The following is a 13,646-nucleotide window of genomic DNA, read 5'->3' as shown; positions in this document are numbered from 1 at the left end:
AGTGATTAAGACACTTGTTGCACGAGGACTGAGCAGGACCCAGAGCGCCATCACGGTGCTTGCAACTCACTCACTGATACATGACAGATACAATAACAAGAAGATCCTGGAACTCACCAACAGGATCATTCCGCTGCTGACTGGAGAGGTGACTGCTGGGAATGGGACATTATACAGTAACACCAGGGGATGTGTCTGGGTGATAATTGGAGAGGTGAATGCTGGGAATGGGACATTATACAGTAACACCAGGGGATGTGTCTGGGTGATGACTGGAGAGGTCACTGCTGGGAATGGGACATTATACAGTAACACCGGGGGATGTGTCTGGGTGATGACTGGAGAGGTGACTGCTGGGAATGGGACATTATACAGTAACACCAGGGGATGTGTCTGGGTGATGACTGGAGAGGTGACTGCTGGGAATGGGACATTATACAGTAACACCGGGGGATGTGTCTGAGGGATGACTGGAGAGGTGACTGCTGGGAATGTGACATTATACAGTAACACCGGGGGATGTGTCTGGGTGATGACTGGAGAAGTGACTGCTGGGAATGGGACATTATACAGTAACACCAGGGGATGTGTCTGGGTGATGACTGGAGAGGTGACTGCTGGGAATGGGACATTATACAGTAACACCGGGGGATGTGTCTGGGTGATGACGGGAGAGGTGACTGCTGGGAATGGTACATTATACAGTAACACCAGGGGATGTGTCTGGGTGATGACTGGAGAGGTGACTGCTGGGAATGGGACATTATACAGTAACACCAGGGGATGTGTCTGGGTGATGACTGGAGAGGTGACTGCTGGGAATGGGACATTATACAGTAACACCGGGGGATGTGTCTGGGTGATGACTGGAGAGGTGACTGCTGGGAATGGGACATTATACAGTAACACCGGGGGATGTGTCTGAGGGATGACTGGAGAGGTGACTGCTGGGAATGTGACATTATTCAGTAACACCGGGGGATGTGTCTGGGTGATGACTGGAGAGGTGACTGCTGGGAATGGGACATTATACAGTAACACCGGGGGATGTGTCTGGGTGATGACTGGAGAGGTGACTGCTGGGAATGGGACATTATACAGTAACACCGGGGGATGTGTCTGGGTGATGACGGGAGAGGTGACTGCTGGGAATGTGACATTATACAGTAACACCGGGGGATGTGTCTGGGTGATGACTGGAGAGGTGACTGCTGGGAATGGGACATTATACAGTAACACCGGGGGATGTGTCATAGGGATGACTGGAGAGGTGACTGCTGGGAATGGGACATTATACAGTAACACCAGGGGATGTGTCTGGGTGATGACTGGAGAGGTGACTGCTGGGAATGGGACATTATACAGTAACACCAGGGGATGTGTCTGGGTGATGACTGGAGAGGTGACTGCTGGGAATGGGACATTATACAGTAACACCGGGGGATGTGTCTGAGGGATGACTGGAGAGGTGACTGCTGGGAATGTGACATTATACAGTAACACCGGGGGATATGTCTGGGTGATGTCGGGAGAGGTGACTGCTGGGAATGGGACATTATACAGTAACACCAGGAGATGTGTCTGGGTGATGACTGGAGAGGTGACTGCTGGGAATGGGACATTATACAGTAACACCGGGGGATGTGTCTGGGTGATGACGGGAGAGGTGACTGCTGGGAATGGGACATTATACAGTAACACCGGGGGATGTGTCTGGGTGATGACGGGAGAGGTGACTGCTGGGAATGTGACATTATACAGTAACACCAGGGGATGTGTCTGGTGATGACTGGAGAGGTGACTGCTGGGAATGGGACATTATACAGTAACACCAGGAGATGTGTCAGGGTGATGACTGGAGAGGTGACTGCTGGGAATGGCACATTATACAGTAACATCGGGGGATGTGTCTGGGTGATGACGGGAGAGGTGACTGCTGGGAATGGGACATTATACAGTAACACCGGGGGATGTGTCTGGGTGATGACGGGAGAGGTGACTGCTGGGAATGGGACATTATACAGTAACACCGGGGGATGTGTCTGGGTGATGACGGGAGAGGTGACTGCTGGGAATTGGACATTATACAGTAACACCGGGGGATGTGTCTGGGTGATGACTGGAGAGGTGACTGCTGGGAATGGGACATTATACAGTAACACCAGGGGATGTGTCTGGGTGATGACTGGAGAGGTGACTGCTGGGAATGGGACATTATACAGTAACACCGGGGGATGTGTCTGGGTGATGGCTGGAGAGGTGACTGCTGGGAATGGGACATTATACAGTAACACCGGGGGATGTGTCTGGCTGCTGACTGGAGAGGTGACTGCTGGGAATGGGACATTATACAGTAACACCAGGGGATGTGTCTGGGTGATGACCGGAGAGGTGACTGCTGGGAATGGGACATTATACAGTAACACCGGGGGATGTGTCTGGCTGCTGACTGGAGAGATGACTGCTGGGAATGTGACATTATACAGTAACACCGGGGGATATGTCTGGGTGATGTCGGGAGAGGTGACTGCTGGGAATGGGACATTATACAGTAACACCAGGAGATGTGTCTGGGTGATGAGTGGAGAGGTGACTGCTGGGAATGGGACATTATACAGTAACACCGGGGGATTTGTCTGGGTGATGACGGGAGAGGTGACTGCTGGGAATGGGACATTATACAGTAACACCGGGGGATGTGTCAGGGTGATGATGGGAGAGGTGACTGCTGGGAATGGGACATTATACAGTAACACCGGAGGATGTGTCTGGTGATGACTGGAGAGGTGACTGCTGGGAATGGGACATTATACAGTAACACCGGGGGATGTGTCTGGGTGATGACTGGAGAGGTGACTGCTGGGAATGGCACATTATACAGTAACACCGGGGGATGTGTCTGGGTGATGACGGGAGAGGTGACTGCTGGGAATGGGACATTATACAGTAACACCGGGGGATGTGTCTGGGTGATGACGGGAGAGGTGACTGCTGGGAATGGGACATTATACAGTAACACCGGGGGATGTGTCTGGGTGATGACTGGAGAGGTGACTGCTGGGAATGGGACATTATACAGTAACACCGGGGGATGTGTCTGGGTGATGACGGGAGAGGTGACTGCTGGGAATTGGACATTATACAGTAACACCGGGGGATGTGTCTGGGTGATGACTGGAGAGGTGACTGCTGGGAATGGGACATTATACAGTAACACCAGGGGATGTGTTTGGGTGATGACTGGAGAGGTGACTGCTGGGAATGGGACATTATACAGTAACACCGGGGGATGTGTCTGGGTGATGGCTGGAGAGGTGACTGCTGGGAATGGGACATTATACAGTAACACCGGGGGATGTGTCTGGCTGCTTACTGGAGAGGTGACTGCTGGGAATGGGACATTATACAGTAACACCGGGGGATGTGTCTGGCTGCTGACTGGAGAGGTGACTGCTGGGAATGGGACATTATACAGTAACACCAGGGGATGTGTCTGGGTGATGACTGGAGAGGTGACTGCTGGGAATGGGACATTATACAGTAACACCGGGGGATGTGTCTGGGTGATGACTGGAGAGGTGACTGCTGGGAATGGGACATTATACAATAACACCAGGGGATGTGTCTGGGTGATGACTGGAGAGGTGACTGCTGGGGATGGGACATTATACAGTAACACCAGGGGATGTGTCTGGGTGATGACTGGAGAGTTGACTGCTGGGAATGGGACATTATACAGTAACACCAGGGGATGTGTCTGGGTGATGACTGTATCATTGTGTGTGTCAAGTTCCTATAAGGTGTCAGGATGTCACTGTCTATGTCTCCATGCAGGAGGGGGAGTATATAGAGGAACACAGGGGTCTGTACAAGGACGTGATGATTGAGAATCACCGGCCCCTCACATCACTGGGTAAGAGGAGACTGTTATTTATTGTACAGGGGAGAGCAGGTATGGGGGGCCCTATATACACACATCACCTGATAATCACATTTATACATTGTACTCAGTCACTATGTGTCTCCTATAGATGGACCCAGTAACAGAAATACCCCAGAGAGATGTCCCCATCCTCTTTAGTCACAGGATTGTACAGAGGAGAATCACAGGATTCCACAGGAGCATCAGGTAGGTGGGATTTAGGGTCTCACCAGTATACCAAAGTGACTGTCACTATATGATCTGTAGTGAATCTGTGTGTGTCTTATACACTGATATGATACTATATAATCTCCATTAATGAAATAAGACCTTAATTACATGTTATTTTGCTATTCTGTTGGTTATTTAGGCTGAAAATCTGACTGATCTTAAGATTGAAGTTTTAGACGGAGAAGAAGAGATGTATGTGGCTGATATGAAGGCAGAAGATACAGAGGGAGAAGAAGAGACGTATGTGACTAATATAAAGACAGATAATCTAGAGGGAGAAGAAGAGACTTATGTGACTGATATGAAGGCAGAAGATACAGAGGGAGAAGATGTACATGATAGTTGATCAGCAATGTAAGGAGGAGGAAATCCCTATAAATATCAGCACAGGTGAGTAATAAACACTTGTTACCGAAAAGAATCACATATTCTACTTGTTCAGTTAGTACAGCAATATCTTATTCAACACCCTCCTGTCAGTACATAGTAATGATGGAAATGTATCTGCCCAGTCGGGGAGTCAGGAGCCATCAGCCCCTATTATACTCCTGCTCTCCCCCCTCACATCATGTCACTGTGTGTTACCAGCCCAGAGATCTGACCAGTCTCCTCCCCACACTCTCTGGTGTATCTCATACATCAGGAGCCATCAGCCATTGTTATACTCCTGCTCCCCTATTATACTCCTGCTCACATCATGTCACGGTGTGTTACCAGCCCAGAGATCTGACCAGTCTTCTCCCCACACTGGTGTATCTCATACATCAGGCACAAGTATACTCCTGCTCTCCTCCTCACATCATGTCACTGTGTGTTACCAGCCCAAAGATCTGACCAGTCACCTCCCCACACTCTCTGGTGTATCTCATACATCAGGAGGCATCAGCCCCTAGTATACTCCCGCTCTCCCCCTCACATCATGTCACTGTGTGTTACCAGCCCAGAGATCTGACCAGTATCCTCCCCACTTTCTCTTGTATATCTCATACATCAGACCAGTCTCCTCACCACACCTACAATATACTAATAAATCTGTTGAAGTCTTTAAAGGGATTGAACAGATTTGGTTTACCGGCTGGGGCAAATTTCATACACAGTAATATCAGGTCAGTGGAACTGAGATACCTTGCGGAGAGTTTGTATTCCTCACTCTTGGTGGTCTTTAAATCTTTCTTTGATCTTTGTATGCCCGATGTATTTCTCCCTTCTCAGGAGCCTCTAAGTCGTATTCTCTTGACCTGTGTGGCATTCATTACAAGTGATATCCTTTTTTTTTCTCTAAAATTTGGGTGTAAAATAACTTCTCCCTATTATGCTTATGATTTTGTGTAACCTTAGAGCAATGGTTGGTCTTTCCCTCCTGAATCTAGAACGTAATTATTTCTACTCTCAGTTGGCACATTTGTGCAAGTGGGTTTTGGACAGTGGGAGCCAGCAACGTCATATTGTATTAGTTCGGCAATATGTTATGGGTCATTCTCCATTGTCGACATCAATTTGGAGGCAGGAATTTGCTTTGGTAGGTGGGGTGGGGGCTGGATCCAGAGATTACCCTTTGACACTCTAGCACACTAAGTGAAGGATCCAGAGATTACCCTTTGACACTCTGGCACACTAAGTGAACTTGTCTCTCTCTGGGGGGAGGGTAGCTCCCTTTGGGTTAGGTGAGGTGTCTTCTCCCTTGGACACTTTCTTGATAAAGTTGTGTTGAAGTCCTTTAAACAACTTTGAGGGAAATTTGTGGTCCAGAATTATTTTTTTTTCATTACCTTCAGTTGCAGCATGCTTTACAAGCTCAAAAACTATGTTTGGCGTAGTCCAACTTGGCCTGGGCCGAGGAGAGCAAAAGGCTTTTCCAATAAACCCTTCGCTTTCATATAGTTTTCTAGTGCAAGTTTTTATCGGGGCCTGGGTGTATGCAGCAAAACAATAGTCTGTATATTTAGGTATAAAGCATCATATTTCTTTTGGAAATCCCCAAATTCGCTAAATCATTGCCCCAAAGAACCGCCTTGGAGTGCTCTCAGAACATCAGTGAGTCATCTCAATTATTCAGTTTGTCATCTAAAAAATTCTGGCATTTATGGGTTAAATATTCAATGAGTTAAATGGATTGACTCAGGTAGGGTGGGAACTTCCAAGAACAGTGAGGGGAACTAAGACAAAGAGAAGAGGATACTCTTCAAAATCTAGGGAATCAATTATCAAAGGTCAAGTTATAGCCAATTCTCGAGAACATGCGATGAACCCCAGAATTATAAGTATAAGTTATATTGGTGAAGTTGTGTAAACACCAGTGGTCAAATAGACTGTATCTAATCATTTGGTCCTTGTAGATTCCTAATTTTAACTGGCAGAAAACGTTTCAAAACCGTTATTAACTGCATTAAAATCCCTCTAATCATTACATTAGGCATTGTACGAAAAATGAAGCTGAGATGGCAGGAAAGAACTACGATTAGGGTCATCGATGTTCAAAAAGCTGATTTTCTCCCTTGTATCAAAGGATGGAACATTATGCACCTGCCTTTTACATCTATAACAGAGTTCTAAACAGTGTATATTTTATGATTGTGCAGCAATATAGCCAACCCACTTTTTTTCAGGGTGTGGTATGACTTGTCGACAATTATCATATAGACTGCGAGGATATCGGGTTATTCGTGCGTTATTTTCTGCCAGTAGTATTAGCTACACTTTGGGGACTCTACTATGTCCATCACGCTTAACCGCCTTGGCTGGGGAAAGCTACACTTGAGAGAGGCTGCTATGTGACTCCACTCTTCCCAGGGAAATGGCTTCTCCACCCTTGACTTGATAATCCCAGCCACAGGGCCCGATCGTCCTCTACTCGCAAACAGCAGGGCGTGCCGGAAAGTCACCCGGCTCCAGCTGGCACACTAACCGCGCCCCTGGGACTGCTCCGGAGGTAGCATATAGGCATTGGCTGCGTATCTTTCACCGGAACTTCTCGGATGAGCAAGGTCCGTGGACGGCAGGCTGGCAGGATCTCCCGACTCCTATACCCAGCACTGCCTACGTCCTGCCAGTCTGACCAGGAACTCCACTCAACTCAGAACTATCTGAAAAGCCCTCAGTTTACCATTATAAAACCTCTGATTTTCCCACAATGAGGTGACACCCCTGAGCCCTGGTATTGGGTGATATGAATGCTATGTACAGTTAGTGGGTATGTCTTCCCTCCAGAGGTGAGGATTCCGATGCCCAGCAGTCTGACAAAAACCCTTTGGAACAAGGGTCTCGATTCAGACCCGCTTGCAAGATGCAATCGCACACAGCCATCAGCTGCTAATATATGTATAGGCAGCGATCGCACAGCAAGGCATTAGTACACCCACTATGTCTTAGCGTGCGACGGCAGGGCGATTGCGAGGCAGTCTTATGGTGCCCCCTTTCCCTTCGCAGCACACGTCATCTCCAAGAAGTGTATGCAATATCAGTAACATCGAGTACCAACGTAGTCGCTCGCAGCACTTGTGGCTGACCCTACCCCGCTGCAAGCACTGTGATCGCTGCAGTGTGAAACACAGCCAGGCGACGTATACAATGATGCTTTTTGATAATTATGCACACCCATGAAACGCTGTTGACCTTCCCCTGTCATCACCCACAAACGGCTCGTCCTGTCACTCAATGTTGCGAGCCGTCAGAGCTTAACCTGTGATCGCTTCCCGATTGCAGTGACTGGCATGCGCAAATAGCGAAAATCAGCTAACTGCGAGCGAACGCAGCCTTGCGAGCGGGTCTGTTTCAGACCCAAAGACCACTCCATCACATTGACAAGGGGATTTAGCATATCAGGGGCAATAAAACCAGTCACTGTTAACCCTTTATAGTCAGATGTGATGTGCCATTCACCTGCACACGATTTCCTGTGGGGGATAACAGCAGAGACACAGTTACCTGGCTGCTTGTACATTCCAGAGGAGGGGGGATGTCCCCCCCTGCATCCTTACCACACATTACATAATCCTATAAGTAACATATCAGGCTTTAGGGATATTATACACTGATAGGCACAAACACTGGTATATACAGTTTACCTATTACACACAGTAACACAACATGATCAGACTCATTGATATAAGGTCCTATTTATGTCCAATACACAGTTCTGTCCCCAGCAATATGTGATGCACTAAAACTCCATCTGCATTATAATGGGCCAAGTTCCACTCACACACAGAGTGATCTGCCTCATCTGTGCCCTCTCCTGATTATCTGTCCTTCCTGCCCTTATACACACAGTGATCTGCCTCATCTGTGCCCTCTCCTGATTATCTGTCCTTCCTGCCCTTATACACACAGTGATCTGCCTCATCTGTGCCCTCTCCTGATTATCTGTCCTTCCTGCCTTTATACACACAGTGATCTGCCTCAGCCGTGCCCTCTCCTGATTATCTGTCCTTCCTGCCCTTATACACACAGTGATCTGCCTCATCTGTGCCCTCTCCTGATTATCTGTCCTTCCTGCCCTTATACACACAGTGATCTGCCTCATCTGTGCCCTCTCCTGATTATCTGTCCTTCCTGCCTTTATACACACAGTGATCTGCCTCTGCTGGGCTCTCTCCTGTTTATCTGTCCTTCCTGCCCTTATACACAGTGATCTGCCTCAGCTGGGCCCTCTCCTGATTATCTGTCCTCCCTGCCCTTATACACACAGTGATCTGCCTCAGCTGGGCCCTCTCCTGATTATCTGTCCTTCCTGCCCTTATACACAGTGATCTGCCTCAGCTGGGCCCTCTCCTGATTATCTGTCCTTCCTGCCCTTATACACACAGTGATCTGCCTCTGCTGGGCTCTCTCCTGTTTATCTGTCCTTCCTGCCCTTATACACAGTGATCTGCCTCAGCTGGGCCCTCTCCTGATTATCTGTCCTCCCTGCCCTTATACACACAGTGATCTGCCTCAGCTGGGCCCTCTCCTGATTATCTGTCCTTCCTGCCCTTATACACACAGTGATCTGCCTCATCTGTGCCCTCTCCTGATTATCTGTCCTTCCTGCCCTTATACACACAGTGATCTGCCTCATCTGTGCCCTCTCCTGATTATCTGTCCTTCCTGCCCTTATACACACAGTGATCTGCCTCATCTGTGCCCTCTCCTGATTATCTGTCCTTCCTGCCCTTACACACACAGTGATCTGCCTCAGCCGGGCCCTCTCCTGGTTATCTGTCCTTCCTGCCCTTATACACACAGTGATCTACCTCATCTGTGCCCTATCCTGATTATCTGCCCTTCCTGCCCTTATACACACAGTGATCTGCTTCAGCTGGGCCCTTCCCTGATTATCTGTCCTTCCTGCCCTTATACACACAGTGATCTGCCTCATCTGTGCCCTCTCCTGATTATCTGTCCTTCCTGCCCTTATACACAGTGATCTGCCTCAGCTGGGCCCTCTCCTGATTATCTGTCCTCCCTGCCCTTATACACACAGTGATCTGCCTCAGCCGGGCCCTCTCCTGATTATCTGTCCTCCCTGCCCTTATACACACAGTGATCTGCCTCAGCCGGGCCCTCTCCTAATTATCTGTCCTTCCTGCCCTTATTAACTGTTGGGTTACTCAGAAGGCCGATTATCGACCGATCTGCATCCTATGCTGCATCTTTGTACTGAGGGCCTGATTCAGACCCGGTTGCTAGATGCGCTCGCTCGCTGCCAAAAAGGGCCGGGTATGCAAATTCCACGATCACACTGCGTTGGCATAAGGATGCCCTCTGTCTTAGCGAGCGGTGACTAAGGGATCGCAAGCTTGTGTAATGCTGCCCCCTTCACTCTCGCAGTACACGTCATCTCCAGGAAGTGTAGAAGACCATCGGTAACATCGAGAGCCATCGGAAGCTCTCGCAATGCTTAGGGTAGCCCGAGGCTCCCGCAAGTACTGCGAGTACTTCAGTCAAAAAAGATGCCAGGTGACGTGTACAGTGACGCTGCCTTGAAATTATGGACGCCCATAAAGCTCTGTTTTGATGGTCAGACACGCCTGCGTTCGCTTCACCACTCCCCCGTTTACAAGCACCTTCCCCTGTTACCACCCACAAACGGCGCATTCTGTTACTCAAAGGAGCGATCTGTCTTTATGCAATGATCTCTCAATTCCCGATCACAGTGACTGGTTTGGGCACGCGCACTGCGACTAATACGCATGCGCAGTTTGCAACAATCGGCCGCCTGCGAGCAAACGCGACTTAGCGACCGGATCTGAATCAGGCCCTCAGTCTCTTGGATTTGGCAGATGTGTCAATAGAGACGGCATTAGCTTACCTTTCTAAATCAGCTGCGGCAGCATTAGCATACATTTCTGAATCAGCTGCGGCGGCATTAGCATACATTTTTGTATCGACTGCGGCGTCAATAGCGTACATTTGTGAATCAGCTATGGTGGCATTAGCGTACAATTCTGTATCAGCTGCGGTGGCATTAGCGTACAATTCTGTATCAGCTGCGGCGGCATTAGCGTACATTTCTGTATCGGCTGCGGCGGCATTAGCGTACGTTTCTGTATCACCTGCGGCAGCATTAGTGTACAATTCTGTATCAGCTGCAGCGGCATTAGCGTACGTTTCTGTATCAGCTGCAATGGCATTAGCGTACGTTTCTGTATCACCTGCGGCAGCATTAGTGTACAATTCTGTATCAGCTGCAGCTGCATTAGCGTACATTTCTGAATCAGCTGCGGCGGCATTAGCGTACGTTTCTGTATCACCTGCGGCAGCATTAGTGTACAATTCTGTTTCAGCTGCAGCTGCATTAGCGTACATTTCTGAATCAGCTGCGGCGGCATTAGCATACGTTTCTGTATCACCTGCGGCAGCATTAGTGTACAATTCTGTTTCAGCTGCAGCGGCATTAGCGTACTTTTCTGAATCAGCTGCGGCGGCATTAGCATGCGTTTCTGTATCAGCTGCGGCGGCATTAGCGCACATTTCTGAATCAACTGCGGCAGCATTAGCGTACGTTTCTGTATCGGCTGCGGCATCAGCGTACGTGTCTGTATCGGCTGCGGCGGCATTAGCGTACGTTTCTGTATCGGCTGCGGCGGCCTTAGCGTACATTTCTGTATCGGCTGCAGCGGCATTAGCGTACATTTCTGTATCAGCTGCGTCACCATTAGCGTACATTTCTGTATCAGCTGCGGCGGCATTAGAGTGTATTTCTGTATCAGCTGCGTCGCCATTAGCGTACATTTCTGTATCAGCTGCAGCGGCATTAGCGTGCATTTCTGTATCAGCTGCGTCGCCATTAGCGTACATTTCTGTATCACCTGCGGCAGCATTAGCGTACTTTTTGGAATCAGCTGCGTCGCCATTAGCGTACATTTCTGTATCAGCTGCGGCAGCATTAGCGTACATTTTTGGAATCAGCTGCGGTGGCATTAGTGTACATTTCTGAATCAGGAGACAAAGCTTCAAATGGGACACTAACATTCCAGGAGCACCTGAAGCCTCTGAGATGCCAAAGAGAGAGGAAAAAGCCATATTTTGTATTTGTGCATAATTGTAATAAACTGTTCAGTTTGCAAATTGAAACTATAGCGCTAAAAAACTTACTAACAATATTACTTTGCTTCTCAGTAAAAAAATATTAATTTCTGTTTATTCCTTTTATTTCTAGTGGCTGGAAGCACAAGCACAATGATCTCTGAAGGATCTCTAAGTTGGTCTTCAGCACATAAAATAGAAGATAATAAGATCACTAAAGATTCTACAGGAATAAACCCTCATAGCCTAAACATATATTCAGTGATTCATAGTGCAGATATATCATCTGGTACTTCTTATCATGGGGTATGTTCTACTGACAGCTCAGATATTGGTCCATATACTACAGCTCACACAGGTGATAGCAGGTTTTCATGTTCTAAGTGTGGTCAATGTTTTTCATGTAAATCATATCTTGTAGCACATCAGAGAAGTCACACAGATGAGAGACCATTTATATATTCTATTTGTGAGAAATGTTTTATTTGGAAATCCCACCTTGTCAAGCATCAGAGGACTCACACAGGGGAAAAACCATTTCCATGTTCTATTTGTGGGAAATATTTTTCAGATAAATCACATCTTGTTGCACATCAGAGAAGTCACACAGGTGAGAAACCATTTCCATGTTCTGAGTGTGGGAAATATTTTACACACAAATCGCATCTTGTTGCACATCAGAGAAGTCACACAGGTGAGAAACCTTTTCCATGTTCTGAGTGTGGGAAATGTTTTACACGTAAATCGACACTTGTTACACATCAGAGACGTCACACAGGTGAGAAACCATTTCCATGTTCTGAGTGTGGAAAATGTTTTACACATAAATTGGCTCTTGTTACACATCAGAGACGTCACACAGGTGAGAAACCATTTCCATGTTCTGTTTGTGGAAAATGTACACACAAATCGCAACTTGTTACACATCAGAGAAGTCACACAGGTGAGAAACCATTTCCATGTTCTGAGTGTGGGAAATGTTTTACCCATAAATCAGCTCTTGTTACACATCAGAGACGTCACACAGGTGAGAAACCATTTCCATGCTCTGAGTGTGGGAAACGTTTTATACAAAAATTATGTCTTGTTTTCCATCAGATAAGTCACACAGGTGAGAAACCATTTCCATGCTCTGAGTGTGGGAAATGTTTTCAACATAAATCTGTTCTTGTTAGACATCAGAGACTTCACACAGGTGAGAAACTATTTTCCTGCTCTGAGTGTGGAAAATGTTTTACACAGAAATCATGTCTTGTTAAACATCAGAGAATTCACACAGGTGAGAAACCATTTCCATGTCCTGAATGTGGGAAATGTTTTACACAGAAATCGTCTCTTGTTATACATCAGAGAACTCACACAGGTGAGAAACAATTTTCCTGCTCTGAGTGTGGGAAATATTTTACACGGAAATCATGTCTTGTTACACATCAGAGAATTCACACAGGTGAGAAACCATTTCCATGCTCTGAGTGTGGGAAATGTTTTACACAGAAATCATGTCTTGTTATACATAAGAGAAGTCACACAGGTGAGAAATCATTTTCATGCTCTGAGTGTGGGAAATATTTTACACAGAAATCAGATCTTGTTACACATCAGAGAATTCACACAGGTGAGAAACCATTTCCATGATCTGAGTGTGGAAAAAGCTTTATACAGAAATCAGCTCTTGTTGAACATCAGACAATTCGCACCAAACAAAAGAAATGTCAGTATTGCTTAAACCATTAATATCAATAAGGTAATTTCTAAATACAGGTAAATATGTATTTACAGAGTATAGTCAAATTTATTAATACATGAGATCTATTAATGGTATGTGTATGTAATGATGTGTGTATGATATTGTTTGTATATGTGCAATAATGTGACTGAAACCACTAACGTAAAAAGAAAGAAAAGAAAAGAACAAAGCAAATGAAATAAATTAAATTAAAGAATAAAATAAAATAATGAAATAAATCGTTTCGCACCAAGTAACACA

At 46.9% G+C, this 13,646-nt stretch overlaps 1 protein-coding gene across 1 annotated transcript in view; it reads left to right on the top strand.

The window, feature by feature from the left end:
• Nucleotides 1–13,294, top strand: part of LOC148512054 (uncharacterized) — a 54,608-nt gene extending 41,314 nt beyond the window's left edge. The window contains exon 8 of the mRNA XM_088482366.1: nt 12,134–13,294. Within this exon, the coding sequence (XP_088338492.1) occupies nt 12,134–13,294 (1,161 nt within the window). The remainder of the gene's footprint in view (nt 1–12,133) is intronic.
• The last annotated feature ends 352 nt before the right edge of the window (nt 13,295–13,646 follow it).

The sequence above is a fragment of the Taudactylus pleione genome, unplaced genomic scaffold (genome assembly GCF_031769625.1).
Source record: "Taudactylus pleione unplaced genomic scaffold, aTauple2 ptg000285l, whole genome shotgun sequence".
Lineage (NCBI taxonomy): Eukaryota > Metazoa > Chordata > Amphibia > Anura > Myobatrachidae > Taudactylus > Taudactylus pleione.
This window is presented reverse-complemented; position numbering and strand designations above follow the sequence as displayed.